Here is a 14,290-nt window from a genome sequence, read left to right as displayed (position 1 = left end):
GTGTTTTTTTTTTTTTTTTTTTTAGAGCAGGAAATAAGGGCATCCCTTGTACGCCAGAAGATACTGTAAGAGAATAGAAAACGAGTCAACAGGAAATCACAATAAATGAAACTATAAAGCAGAGATACAGTTTGAAAAAACTTTGTTCTGCAGCATCAAGGTTGTTGCTATAACTGTAATATAGGGTGTTTTTTTAAAAGGTATAATTTGTTGTATATAAACAAATAACCTTTAATTATTCTACATATCACATTCACTAATTGAAAAGTATTTGCCGTGCACTAAATGAGGATTTTTATTTATAGGGTTACAGTGACATTTGTCCATTTATTCCACCAAGTTGACCAGGCTCATTTCAACAAGCCAAGCTATTTTATGTCAAATTCAGTTAGCAAATCATAAGTGCTGCTGAGTTACCATGGCAATATGTGCTTTTGGTCAAACCCGGTCCACATCACAATCCATTAAAATTTGATAAATTTTTCAGGGAAATGCTATTAATCAAAGCAATACACAGAAGCAAGTTTTTTTTTATTGTTCATAAAGGTCGATCGGTCCGTCAGATGTAAGATATAGCGTATAAAGTGTAATTATAGTGGTTTTTTTTATGTAAAAATTTTGTAATTGGTTTCTCATTAAAATTTGATGTCATTGTTATTTAATTTAAACCAATTTATACAACAGTTATTTCCATCCGAGTAATTGGATTGCACAAGCATTCCACCAGTGGTGGTAATAGAGTGTAACAGCACTGGGGATGCATGACAAGTGTCCTAATAACGGTTAGAACGGTTCACTAACATAATTAAAAGAAGCTAATTTCTTTCAAGTCATTTAGAATCATATCTGAAGTATCTGTGTTCTTTTATTCATGGCTAACAAAGCTAACTAGCTCCTAACACAAGGCTAAATAACAAATCCCTCTCTAACCACTTATCAAGGGCACCAGGGGTGTGTAGAACAAGTCGTTGTACACCCTACATAGCTCACTAGCTTTTTATTTAACGCGACTTGTTTTCTGTTGATGATGAATTGTCTTTGTGAAACTGTTGTATTAAAGCAATATCACACATCATGCTGTTATGCTAAATATCGTCGTTGTACAGATATACAGCACAACAGCGCTCCCTCTTGTGAGATATTGCTTAAGATCGTTTGTGATCATTTGATGTTGTATTACCACGATCCAGCCACAGCTGGTTTAAATAAACTCAAAATCTCACGTGGAACCAACGTACACTTAACATAAGTGTTGGTCATGATGTAATCGGAGTTAAAGTGAACGTCTCAAGCTTACAAGTATGAATTAATTTGATGTTTCCTAGTCATAAGTCAGAAATTCTGACCAGAAAGTCTGTGTTTTTTTTTTTTTTTTTTTTTTTTTACTTGGTCATTTATTTTTGTTTATATTTATGCATTTAAATGGATTACTAGCTCACCAATCATAGTTCAGGTAGCTTGTCTGTTTTAGCGTAATCGGTTAGGGTTCAATAACAGAATTAGTTTAAGTTTTTTTATTATATGGTTTGAACTTGTGAAGCACCACACTGATCTGTACTTTTACCCTCACAGACCAGATGCTCACACCTGACACCCACTGCTTTAGCTCAGAGGGTAACATATTGTCAAAGTCGTGTCCGAAATGTTATTTAACATCCTGCATTTATTTTTTTTAAGCATGTGTATAAATCCTGTTTGCATGAAAGACCCAAAGTTGTCAACTTGAGAAAACACCGACCCTTGGCTCACCGGTGTTGAGAAATGTATTCCTACATGATATTTTTTCTTTTCTTTTTTTGAATCTTTCACGAAGTAAAAGTCTGTATTTGATTTTGCAGTCAAAGACCTGCCCCTCCCTCGCTTTGTATTGGCTAAGAACGAACAGGAGGCCAGGCACGCGGCTGTGTACCCGGACGCAGAGAACCAGGGGCCGTACTCCAGTGTGATCCCCAGACCCCCTGGCCGGGTTCCAACCAAAAAAGTGTCCACGCACGAAGTGATACAGCCCTGCGCACCCCCTGTCGATGCCCAGGTCAGTGTCCTGCTCTCGTCCTGATCGCTTTTATGATTCCCGCTGGTAAAGAAATAGTTTAAATGCAGACATATTTATCCTTCACAGTTAACTCGGTACATATTTTTTCAGTTGTTTGTATACAAATATGTAGACGTGCTTACTGTAATGTCTGCATGGTAATGATTCATAAGCCAGCTATCTGCTGTTAATCATCAGTAATGTGAGTTCCCTTTTGCATGCGGTTCCTCTCGAGCTTTTCTTCTTCTTGATCGCCTCAGAGTTTTCTCCGTCTTTGTCTTGTAAATCTAAACGTACGATCTGTAAACATTCATATGAAGCTGTGTTTATATGAATGTTTTCTGGTAAATGTACTCACCTTACTCGAACGATAGTCAATCAGTTAAGATGTGTTAACCTCCAACAGGCAAGTACGCTACGTGATTTCCGACACTGTTACACATTCACTTGTTAAAAGAGGAAAAAGGAGGACTTAAAGTCAGAGTACCCATCTTGAAGCTTGGCACATACACACTTGGGTGTTTGTCAGCCCAGGTCTTGTTTAGGTCTGGAGTAAAATAGTTTCAGGTGTGTATTGTTTTATTAACACAGGTTAACACTGTTTATGCACAAACAGTAAATAGCACAAGTGTTGTTTCTGTGTGTGTGTGTTTGGCTAATCAACTGCACATCAAGTGTGGGGAAGTTCGTACACATTTCCCTTTAATGTTTATCCTTTTTCAGCAATGTTTATCAATTTTCCTAGTTACGCTTCTGTGAAAAAGTATTTGCTCCTTCCTAATTTTAAAAAGTTTTAAATCACACAAAGATATATTTAAATATATTCATTTTTTAAATGATTATTTCATTTGTTAAGAGGTCGGGGGCTTTTTAAATCTGCCTGGCTTTATGTGAAAAAGTAACTGCCCCCTAGACCTGATCATTGATTGTGCCACAAAAACTACAATCAAGCGTTTGTGATAACTGGCGAAGAGTCTTGTCGCTGTGAAGGAATTTTGTCCGACTCTTATTTACAGAATTGTTTTAAATTCGACCACATTAGTGGATATTTAGGCATGAACAGCCTGTGTAAGCATCTCAATCGGACTTAAGTTCGGACTTTAACTAAGCTTTGACTAATAATAAAATTATTGTTGTTTTTTCTAAATAATTTTTCCACAGCACTGTATACTACGGACGACTTAAACATGTAGGTAAAAAATTTATGTTGCATGTCTTCTGACCCCAGCCAGATACCACGTCTCCCGTAGTGTCCCCTCACCAGTCTCCGCCCACCTCACCTCCCGCATGGAGGAAGCACAAGCGCCAAGCCAGTGGTGGCGGCACGGAACGGCAGGCCGTGGTGGCTGGAGCCGGGTGGCCTGCGTTCAGAGAAGCACAATCAGGTACATCATTATTTTTCATAAACAAATAAAATCAACAGCTTAATAGATTCATTGACTGTTTCTTTTTTTCTCCTTTTTTTTTTTACTTGGGCTGATCATGTGATTTTGTTTTTCAAAAAAGCGGAATACATTTTATCATAAGATCTTTGAGTCACTTCCTCTCTGAGATAATGTGTACTCTTCACAGTGTTGAACAGCTGTCCTGTTATAGGCTGTGAAAGAAAGTCTCAAAATCAAAGTTTTCTTTTATTTAGTCTTTTTAACTGAATGCTGTAAATGTTATCTGCCTTCACTGCTTTTTTTTTTCTCTCTGTTGCAAAAAGCTGCATTTATTTATTGTGAACAAGCCTGCATCCGACACCGGACTCCTCCTAGTTCCAAGCACTCTCTTGTAGATCTGCACATAATTACCTACAGGGACTCGGGTGGTATCTATAATAGGTACCTGCCAACTGTAAAGGATTCTGTCAGAATTAATGGCACCCTACATTAAAAATGGGCAGAAAATAATTAAATTTTATTGAATTAAAACATTTTTTGGGCACAGGACGTGTCAAAAAATTGTCATCATTTGAGATATGGATATTTGAGTAACAACATGTCCTAGGCAAACGATATTAAATAGTCTTCTTGTTCAAAAAATTAAAGGACAACATATTCAAATGGATATAGATTTTACTGTACAACCAATTTCACAAAGCTTCACAAATGTTCACTCATGTGACATGACATGTGTCAAGCCGGTGTTCCTGCTTCAACACGTTTACTTTTGGCGAGTCCCTCATGTGCTCAACTGTAGAGTGGGGATTTTCTTCCTCCCAAATGCGAACATTATACTTGTTGACTTTGCCATTCGTATTAAATGTGACCTCATCACTGAAAACAAGACGCTTATCGTACTGCTCATCTTTAAGGTTCTGTTGCATAGCAACACAGAATTGCATGTAAAACATTAAACTTAAGTTAGTTTTTACACATTTTGTTAACATTTTAATGTTGGCTGTGTTGCTAGGCTTTAAAATTGTATTTTCTGTATTTTGTTGTGAAAAAAGTCATGAGAATGTCTAGTTTCATTTTCATCTTTTATTTTATTTTTATTCACCCTCCTTTTCCAGGAACGTTATCCTTTGGGAGCGGAGAAGAGTTTTTAACACAAATATGTCAATGACCTACACAAATCATGTAACAGACCTAAATAAATAAAGGCCTCAAAGATACCCCAAAGAACAGCTGCAGATCTTGTTTAGAATGTGCGTGTTGGGTCTCTAACCCCATCTTCCTCATCCCCTGCCTTTCTCTCTCAATACTGTTCACCATTAAAGGTTCAGTAGCAGGTGACGGGATGTGGTCTGCTCACTCTCCTCCTCCTGTTCAGGAAAACTGGGTCAGTTTTACAGACACTCCTCCCTCCAGCACACTTCCAGCGATGCATCCCTCTTCAGCTCAGGTACTGCGCCGTCCACGTCTCTCAACCTGTGGTTTCAATAACGCTTTTGTTTGCCGAGCTTGTAATGGATGCTGTTTATAAAGCTTCCGTCATGACGATGTTACGTTAAGCACGGGCCTGTTTTAATGTAGTCGAGCCCACACACAGTAGAACCTCATTACCAAACACCTGCAGCAAACAAAGCAGGTATCCATGGGAGCCAGGAAAATGTTTACAGTTTATATATTTGCCCTTGTCATTTGATTTGAATCCATTGTTCTGCTATATTTATTTTCCATTACCAAAACAGTAGGGGTTACTGCGTTACTGTGCTGTTGTAGTGTAGTTTCAGCTTCCTGTGTCTAGTATATTTGCAGTCCCCATCGAGTATTTGATAAGCAAGAGATATTGGAGAGTTTAATGTGTACGGTACTGTTTAAAAGTTTGGAGCCACCCCCACATTTCTTTATTTCTTTGCTTTCAAATAGTCAGACGTTCTTGTATATTTAATGTTGTATTTAGGAGTTGTCTGAAGGACTGGCTCTCGCAGTTACAGAGAAATGTTTGTTTGTTTGTTAAGCCACACAGGGACCTATGAATCATTCAAGCTTAAAAAAAAAAAGTTATTGCAATAACCAGTGAGATAAGGGTGCAGATGATAACCGATGATCAGGCTGTTGATTAAGTATACTGCTGATAAGTGGTTGAAACAGATGAGAAGGGAAATGAGGTTGCTGCTGAAGTTATGTAAGCAACCGATTTTTAAATTGTCTTTCTAGGCAGTTCTTATTTCACATGGGTGGTGTAAGATTGGAGGAAAGGGAAGGAATTGTTCTGCCACCTTTTTTTTAAACGTCCCCTTTCACGACTGCTTCCGTATGATTTGAAATGATACTCGACTATAAATACTTTTTCCTCTGTCGAGAGACCCGTTTCCAACAACAAATGCACAACACAACTTCCTTTTCCGTCGACAAACTCAAAGTTTGCGCGAGTTTCACTACTCTATATTTTCCCGCATTCCGTAAATTTGACGAATAAAGACTGAGCTGAACTGAATGAACACAGTTCGGCCTTGGAGAGGAAGACCTGTAGGGTCCTTTACAAGAACTAATGTAAACCGTTCCAAAAAAAATTTAATTAGAACAGTGAAGTACAGTGGAACCTCGGATTACAAGTAACATGGTTTACGAGTGTTTTGCAAGACGAGCAACAATTTTTAATAAATTCTTACTTGAAAAACGAGCATTGTCTTAGTTAACGAGCACCGAGTATCATGTTTCACGCATGCGCTTCTTGTTTTAACAACGAGCGTTACGTCATCACAAGTGAGCCAACGGTTTTTCTCTCTCTTGCAGCCGAATTGTAGGTAATCGTCTCTCCTGCTGGGTGAATACACACACGCGCTGTGTGTGTGTGTGTGTGTGTGTGTGTGTGTGTGAGATGTGCGTGCGCGCACACACACACACACACACACACACACACACACACACACACACACATTAACGGAGAGACCGTTTTTAAAACCGTTTAAAAATTAGAAAGGAACATCGCTAGTAACTCTCGCGTGAGTGCATACTAACAGGATTACTACTGTAAAGTAAAACAACAACAAAAATTAAACAGCTCCTCACCTTTGAAAACAGTCGCGACAGAGAGAAGTTTGTGTGTTTATTTGGCAGCCTGAGAGTAGGGGAGCTGTAAAGCCGAGACCTATCGTCTCCCCTGCTGGGTCTTAGTGCCTGCAGTGTTTTTGAGTGCGCGTGTGTGTTTAGGTCTGTGTAAGGCAGAGAGTTTGTGTGTTTATTTGGCAACCTGAGAGAAGGGGGCCGTAAACGCGAGCGAGCCCCCCTTCATCCCCCCTCCTCTCAGGTTGCCAAATAAACACACAAAACTCTCTCTGTCGCGATTGTTTTTAAAGGTGAGGAGCTGTTTAATTTGTTTTTTTGTTGTTGTTGTTTTACTTACAGCAGTGATCCTGTTAGTATGCGCTCACGTGAGTGTGACTAGGAATGTTCCTTGCTAATTTTTAAATGGTTTTAAAAACGGTCTATCCGTTAATGTGTGTGTGTGTGCGCGCGCGCACATTTTACACACACACACTCTGCATGCACAAACATAAGGAATAAGCATAAGGTAAAGTACAGGTTAATTTGTTTTATTTTTACTTTATATTTTGTATTAATTATATTTATGTATTTATTTTTTTGGGCTGTAGAACGAATAATTTAAGTTTCCATTATTTCCTATGGAAAAATTAAATTTGGTTTACGAGTGTTTTGGAATACGAGCCCACTTCCGGAACGAATTAAGCTCGTAATCCGAGGTTCCACTGTATAGTGAATATAAATTTGTCATGGGATGTTCAACAACCTCGTATGTGTGTTAGGATCACATGTCCACAAACGTTTGGGTCAACTCTAGTCCATTAATGTCTAAATAACAAACTACATGAAATAAATCCTGATGTTGGAACAAAACATATTTCCCTTTAATAATCAACCAAGCTCAGAATTTAGACTCAAAAGCTACACACACATTCTTACTATCAAGATAAAATTTACCACAATGTTCATCATGTAAATTCCTTCTGTCCATCAAAACACTTTTTTTTTTTTTTTTGGATTTTGGACTTGCCATTCTTTTACTCCTGTGAGGAACTTGTTTTAATTTTATTGACACTTTTCAAACATAGTTTTTAAACAAGTAAATCCAAATTTAGTTTAAATGTTCTTAGACAAAATGAATCTTAAACATCCTATCTAGTTTAAATATTGAATAACAAAAATTTACTCTTGCCATGAATATAGCCATAGAGAATGGCATGGCGTTAAAAAAGGAAGAAAAAAAACAGTAATTCTAGTACAAAACTGATGAACATGTCCAACATTAAACATGTCATTTAGACTACAGGGGAAAATTGTATAAATAATATATACATTTTCCCTGAGATCTTGGACTTGTTGCTCTAACTGCATTGTTTCTCTTCATTTTCCATGCTGTTTAAAGTTGCTTTTGTGCCTATTTCTAACTGCGGTTACATCTGCCACTGTGTACCATAGGAGAGCACAACAGTACGAACAGTTGCATCTGCTGCTACTACTAACGAGATCCAAAGACAGGCCAGTGGTTATGACGACCCCTGGAAAATCACTGATGAACAAAGACAGTATTACATTAATCAATTCAAAACTATTCAACCTGATCTCACAGGTTTTATCCCAGGTACGTACATCTAGTGAATGTCTAACATTTTTCTTTTTTTAATATTTCATATTCACTGTGATATACTGAGTTTTGTTTTTCCTTTTCTTTTATCACAGGCTCTGCTGCAAAAGAATTTTTTACTAAGTCGAAGCTGCCTATTTTAGAATTGTCTCACATTTGGTAAGCTGCTTTACTGAGATTAGTGTGTTTTGAGTTTGTCTTGGGTGACCTTGTAAAAGCCTGTTTAAAAAACAAACATGCACTGCCAGGCGAAATGTTGGGCATACCTGCTCAGGAAAGAGCTTTCTTCATTTTTTTCTTCAAATAGATTTTAGCCATGAGGTCACCTCAGGGTAAAAAAAAAAAAAAAAAAGAAAGATTATCAAACCGTATTAATAGTACAATTATGATTATATTACTATTATTATTATCATATAGTGATTAAGTATCGATGCATGGGCACAAAATCTGCTTGTCCAGTATATTCTCATTTTAATGCGAACACCTTTTTATACCTGATATACAGTATCAGTCAAAAGTTTGTACACACCTTCTAATTCCATGTTTTGTAATTTATTTTGTATATTTTAGGACAATACTGGAGATTTCATAACTGTGAAATAACACCCATGGCATTAAGTTATTAAGTAACAACAACAATTAGTTGGAAGGCAAGACCAAACGTTATCTCTGCTGCAGAAAAGTTACCAGACTCAGAAATCACAAATTAACAAACAGCACCTCAGATTAGAGCCGTTACGAAGGCTTAACACAGGATAAGCATCTTAATATCAACTGTTCAGAGGAGATTATTGTATGTTTTGGATGCCTTCAGGATTGTTTTTATAATACAGAAAGAAATAAAAATCAGGAAAGATCGTTGAATTAGCTGATGTGTACAAACATTTGACTGGTATTGTACATTTAAATAATTTTAGTGTAAATATAAAGTTGCTGTTTTTAGGGCGTTTCTGTGACACTGACATTCTTGCTGGTGTTCTCGCTCTGTGATCTAGCCACACTAAATTGCCCTAGTCATGGTTGTAAGAGGAAGTCAGTTTCCTGGAGGAAACCACATGGTACACAGCGATGGTTTTTGTGTCGAACGTTTCTTAAAAATTGACTTGATAATATTTGTGTATGCAGCTTATATTTTACCATACAGGATCCTGTCAAGCGTTTAATTAAATTAAATAACATTTTATTTATGTATATTGCTATTAACATTGTTGTCGCAAAACAGCTTTACAGATCAAAAAATTATTTATAAATCAAAATGATCAGTTTGTCAATGATGAGCGAGTCGAGGATGACAGTATTAGCCATTTTATTGCCCGGATGCTTAAATGCTCATTATTTAATTTAAATATACAAGTTAATTGTATGACATGACAAATTCCAACTAAATAAATGAATTGAGAGTTTATATATAAACCTTTTTTTCAAAAGGTTGTACTTAGTTACATGACTAGGGCTTATCATAATACTTCAGTAAAGTTTACATACTTACTCAATTTCAAATTTTATTTGTCACATACACAGTCATACACAGTACGATATGCAGTGAAATGCTTATACGACTGCCAGTGACCTTAAAAAAAAAATGGTAAAAGCTTACATAAGAAATATGAATGAAAGAAATGCGTAAAAAAAAATTAACTAGTAAAATATGCTGTACAACTTATACTGTAATAAGATAATACTATACCTAATAATACTACACCTGATAATACTACTGATAAAATACCTGAAATTTATTTTTTTTTTTTCATTGTTATTTTTTTTTTTATCCATCTTAAGTGCACCTAAAATTATATTGAGCTATTAGTTCAAATTTTGTGCAATGTCGCAGTTCATGCACATTTCAAAGCATAAAATGCAAGTTTGCTATGTCCGCGTTGTAACCGATTCCTTACATTCCCGCAATGCATTTAGTGTGTCTTATTTCATGTACATCTAAATCAATAAGATAAGACATTATTTTATTTTTATCTTCATTATTATCTTTTTTTTTTCTTCTACAGGGAGTTATCGGATTTCGATAAAGATGGTGCACTGACCCTAGACGAGTTCTGTGCAGCGTTTCATCTCGTGGTTGCCAGAAAGAACGGTTACGACCTTCCTGAGAAGCTTCCGGAGAGCTTAATGCCAAAGCTTATTGACCTGGATGACTCAGCAGGTATAGAAACCGAAGAGAAGGAATGTGTAATCGAAGTGATAAAGGAAGTAATGTAATGTTTCAGAACGTAGAATCAGCGTGTAGATTGCAGAAGAGCATGTCAGATAGATGATATTGATCTGCCGGTCACTCTGTTCATCTCTTTATACGCCTGTATGTTTTAGGAGTCTCAGAGCCTGCATCGGAGGTGGGCTTCTCCGGTTCCCCAGTGGAGGTGACGCCTAATAAGTCTCCCTCCATGCCTTCCTTAAACCAGAACTGGCCCGAGCTCAACCAGAGCAATGAGGTTTGGTCTGAACTTCTCACCTAGCGGAGAGTCAAACAGATTAGCATTTAATATAGCTGTTCATTTTTGAAAAATTTACAGTATAATGATGTTTATTCCAAATGTAGTCGATCAGCAAAGACATGTTGTTGTTGTTTTTTAAACAGAATTGGACAAATCATACATTTATTACATAGCTCATTATGATTGCGCATTTCTACAATTTGTCTGAAATGAAATCGACTGAGTTTAAAATTATACTTGTAGACAAACTAATAAAAAAATTATAAATGTACTAATATTGACTAGAGAAAGTTGTAAAAATGTATTTGACCAATCCAAAGTGCTCAGAAGGATGACTCAATTAATTTGTCACATACTGAAAAAACTTTAGACACAAATTTAATTAATTAAGTATAAGACACACACACATCATTTGAATGGTGGTTAAATTAATCTCAGTTTCAGCTTGACTAATTCATGTTTACATAAGATTTTTCCTTTAATGTGTTAATTTCATTTCCTATACGGCTAATGTATTAGCAAGTCCCATAAGTTTAGCATCATGACTGTGCATGTCTACATCATCACACGTCTATTAATCCATTAATCTCTAATAGACCTGGCTATGTGCTTTATGGCTCTGTTTATAAAATGGCTAATGAAAATGATATTATTGAGCCAGGCATGGCCGTTTGAAGTTGGGGTGTGGTGATATGGGAATGCATGTTGCACAATGCTAAACTGGTGCCCAGAGCTGCATTAGAATTTAATCTACTAGGAAGAAAAAAACAAAAACAACAAACATGTCTTGCCTGATGGACTGCATTAATTTCTTTAATGTTTATATTTTATATAAAGAGTAAGTGTTCTAGTCTTTGTTTATTGTGAAAGTGTGGGCGCTGTTTGTGCTTTGTTCAGTAAATTTGTGTGAGATCCTATACTTTCTGTCCATTACTTTAAAGACATAAAGATATTTATTGCCAGTAGATCGATATTTTGGTTGGCGGTTGGGGTGGGTGGTGTTGAGTTGCTGTTGCACATTTATTTCTCTTATTCTCTGTTGATTTATTGTGTTGGGGGAGTGGCAGCTGTAGTTCTACTGCAGGCTCACTGGTGCTGTCGTGTCGAGCCGGACACGAGTCCGGCGTGTGCACCCTGCTGACATGTCTCCATGTCTCTGCTCTGTCTCTCCAGCAGTGGGAGACTTTTAGCGAACGCTCTTCAAGCTCACAAACTCTGACCCAATTTGATTCTAACATTGCACCAGCTGACCCTGTAAGTCAATCACCTAGTGCTATTTCATAATTAATGATTTTTCATTAATCCTTGGAATCTGTCTGAAAAGAAATTGCATGTTTTCATTGCTAATTCATCTGCAGCAGCAGCCAATAAAATATTATTTAATTTTGTTTTATTTATTTATTTAAAGTTTTGCTTGCTGTGCCTATGAATTGTTGATTTGCTCACTCTGTTCACATAACTCGGACTAGGTGGTAACTACTGACAGTTTTGTAAAATTCTTTATAAATACAAAACAAAAACAATGATGGAGCTGAGTGATGGTTTTAAATGTTTTTTTTTTTAATTGACAGTCATATGTGTTCTTTGAGAAATTTTATTTATTGCAGCTGCATTGCTAATTTTCAACTTGTTAAATATAAGCATGTGATTTCTTGGGTTTAAACTTAACTGGTGGAACTTAAAAAATAACCTGGCATCATAACTGAACTTTTTAAAACTGCATGATTGTACTAATTCCTTGAAAGACAGAATTCTTTCTTTGAAAAGGCATTTTATTTTCCAATCTCTTGCTTTTTTAAAAATAAATTTAAATTGCTTATAGAGGCAGTCTAAATCTCGAACTGTAAACTTTCCTCTACTCCCAGCTGCATGTACGAGCTTGGATAATTATCAACCTTACTCACGGGGCCTCGTTTTCTTTTTATTTCTCATTTGGCTATCTTGCACCACGCAAGCAGTATTTCTTCCTCCAGCGCTGCAGAATATACTGTTTCACTCAGTAATATGTCACAGCGTGGGCGAAAACTACATTAAACATATTAAATAAAAGATTTAATGATTGAACGATTTACACCTGCTGATTCAGCAAACTTAAATTCAAATTCAGTGTGTGAGGACTTTGCATTTCTAATCCTCTTGTGTGAGAATTAACATGGGTAATAAAGTGAATCTGACTCAGAAACAAAACCACAAAAACACCGCTCTACCTCTAGCTCTACCGAATTGTCAGTTTTTGAGTTTAGTTTTTTTGACACATTTTTGGGCTAGGGCTAAATAAATGGCTGTTGCATTCCATGCAGAGTAAAGTAAGATACTTAACACTGCAGTAAGGAATGACGCATTAATATTTTACAGGACACGGCCATCGTACATCCTGTACCCATCCGTATGACGCCTAGCAAGATACACATGCAGGAGATGGAGCTGAAGAGGACTGGAAGTGGTAAAGAAAATTCTCTGTATTTTGTAATGAAGAACTTGTGCTAGTGCTTAATGATGATGATTTGGTTCTTGACTTGCAGGAAGGTGTCGGCAACCAAACGTTTTAAAGAAATTTTTTATGAAAAACGTATCGTTGGCAATTATAATTGTTTTTGCTTCATTGTTCGAGCGGCGTTCAAATTAAACTGATCCTGATGACAAACACCTGAATTCTCCATACCAGCAAACTTCTGCACTTATAGAGGTTTGGACACCTGCTGAGGTTCAATTAATCAAGGGCTGATGAATAGCAGCACCTGGCTACAGCTTAATCCTATGGAAGCAGTAATGGGGGTACTTGGTATTGGCTCCATGTTTTTTTTCTTTTTGGCTTTATTTCTGTTAAATAAATATTGGCACTGTTAAAAAAAAAAAAAAAAAAGTTGCTACAATCAGAAAAAAAATGTAGTTGTTTTTACACACAAATTAAAAGAGGGGACTTTTGGACATGACTTTACATTCTTACACAATTATGGTCTTATTTCTGTGACTCGATTTTCATTTATTAAAACTAATGATTGTTTAATGATTGTACCTGTGTGTACAGGACACAACTTGTCCCACAGATGTTCCACATTTATTTATTGCAGAATAAAACACTTTTAGTCATGCTTTAAAAATCTTCGGGATAGGAAGTATTACTCTGCTTTGTATTGAAGGTATAACTGCATGCTCTGTTGAGTTTTATTCCTTACATAAATTTCAGTATAGCAAAAGTAACTCCCAATTTCAGCCCATGTAATTTTTTTATAACAAAATTTATAATGATATTTTGGTCTTGTTATTAAAAAAATCTATTTAGGTTTATTTAATAGCAAGAAATCAAATAAAAAATGTGTTCCTTTAAAGGAATTATAATATCTATAGGAAAATTTAGGGCAACTTATGTCAAACCTATAATGTTTATTAGGATTTAGTTGTGTTGCATTCATTCACATTAAGATCAGAACACTCTAAGAATGTAATGGGAGAAATGTTTAGTTTGCACAAACTACTTTCATTTTACTTTGCATTCATCAGTAAGTGGTCATTCAGGGGTAATTAAATCCCCCCCAGCCAAAAAAAAAAAAGACGCAAGCATTTTTTTAAATTAGGAAATGTGATGTCTGTCAGCGTTGAGCCATTTTGGTGCAGACTTTTGGCTCTTGCACTACACAGGAGCCACTGATCCTCTTTCCCAAGCCCAGCATGAAGCAATTCCCTGACTTGTTTGAAGTAAATCTGTCTTTTTTAGCTGTACACACTGCTGTCCTGAACTGCAGAGACTTTTCCATCCAAACAAATGATAAAT

At 36.3% G+C, this 14,290-nt stretch overlaps 1 protein-coding gene across 2 annotated transcripts in view; it reads left to right on the top strand.

Annotated features, from left to right (window-relative positions):
• Nucleotides 1-14,290, top strand: part of reps1 (RALBP1 associated Eps domain containing 1) — a 29,897-nt gene that overhangs the window by 7,528 nt on the left and 8,079 nt on the right. Inside the window, exons 3-11 of one of the 2 annotated variants that reach the window (XM_053489025.1) lie at nucleotides 1,839-2,032; nucleotides 3,261-3,417; nucleotides 4,740-4,864; nucleotides 7,906-8,068; nucleotides 8,167-8,230; nucleotides 10,075-10,229; nucleotides 10,394-10,515; nucleotides 11,692-11,772; nucleotides 12,874-12,961. In XM_053489025.1, the coding sequence (XP_053345000.1) occupies nucleotides 1,839-2,032; nucleotides 3,261-3,417; nucleotides 4,740-4,864; nucleotides 7,906-8,068; nucleotides 8,167-8,230; nucleotides 10,075-10,229; nucleotides 10,394-10,515; nucleotides 11,692-11,772; nucleotides 12,874-12,961 (1,149 nt within the window). The remainder of the gene's footprint in view (nucleotides 1-1,838; nucleotides 2,033-3,260; nucleotides 3,418-4,739; nucleotides 4,865-7,905; nucleotides 8,069-8,166; nucleotides 8,231-10,074; nucleotides 10,230-10,393; nucleotides 10,516-11,691; nucleotides 11,773-12,873; nucleotides 12,962-14,290) is intronic. The other variant, XM_053489026.1, reaches the window with a different exon arrangement.

Source organism: Clarias gariepinus, chromosome 27, assembly GCF_024256425.1.
Source record: "Clarias gariepinus isolate MV-2021 ecotype Netherlands chromosome 27, CGAR_prim_01v2, whole genome shotgun sequence".
NCBI classification, from domain to species: Eukaryota; Metazoa; Chordata; class Actinopteri; order Siluriformes; family Clariidae; genus Clarias; species Clarias gariepinus.
The sequence above is the reverse complement of the archived record's forward strand: the minus strand, read 5'-3'. Positions and strand labels throughout refer to the sequence as shown.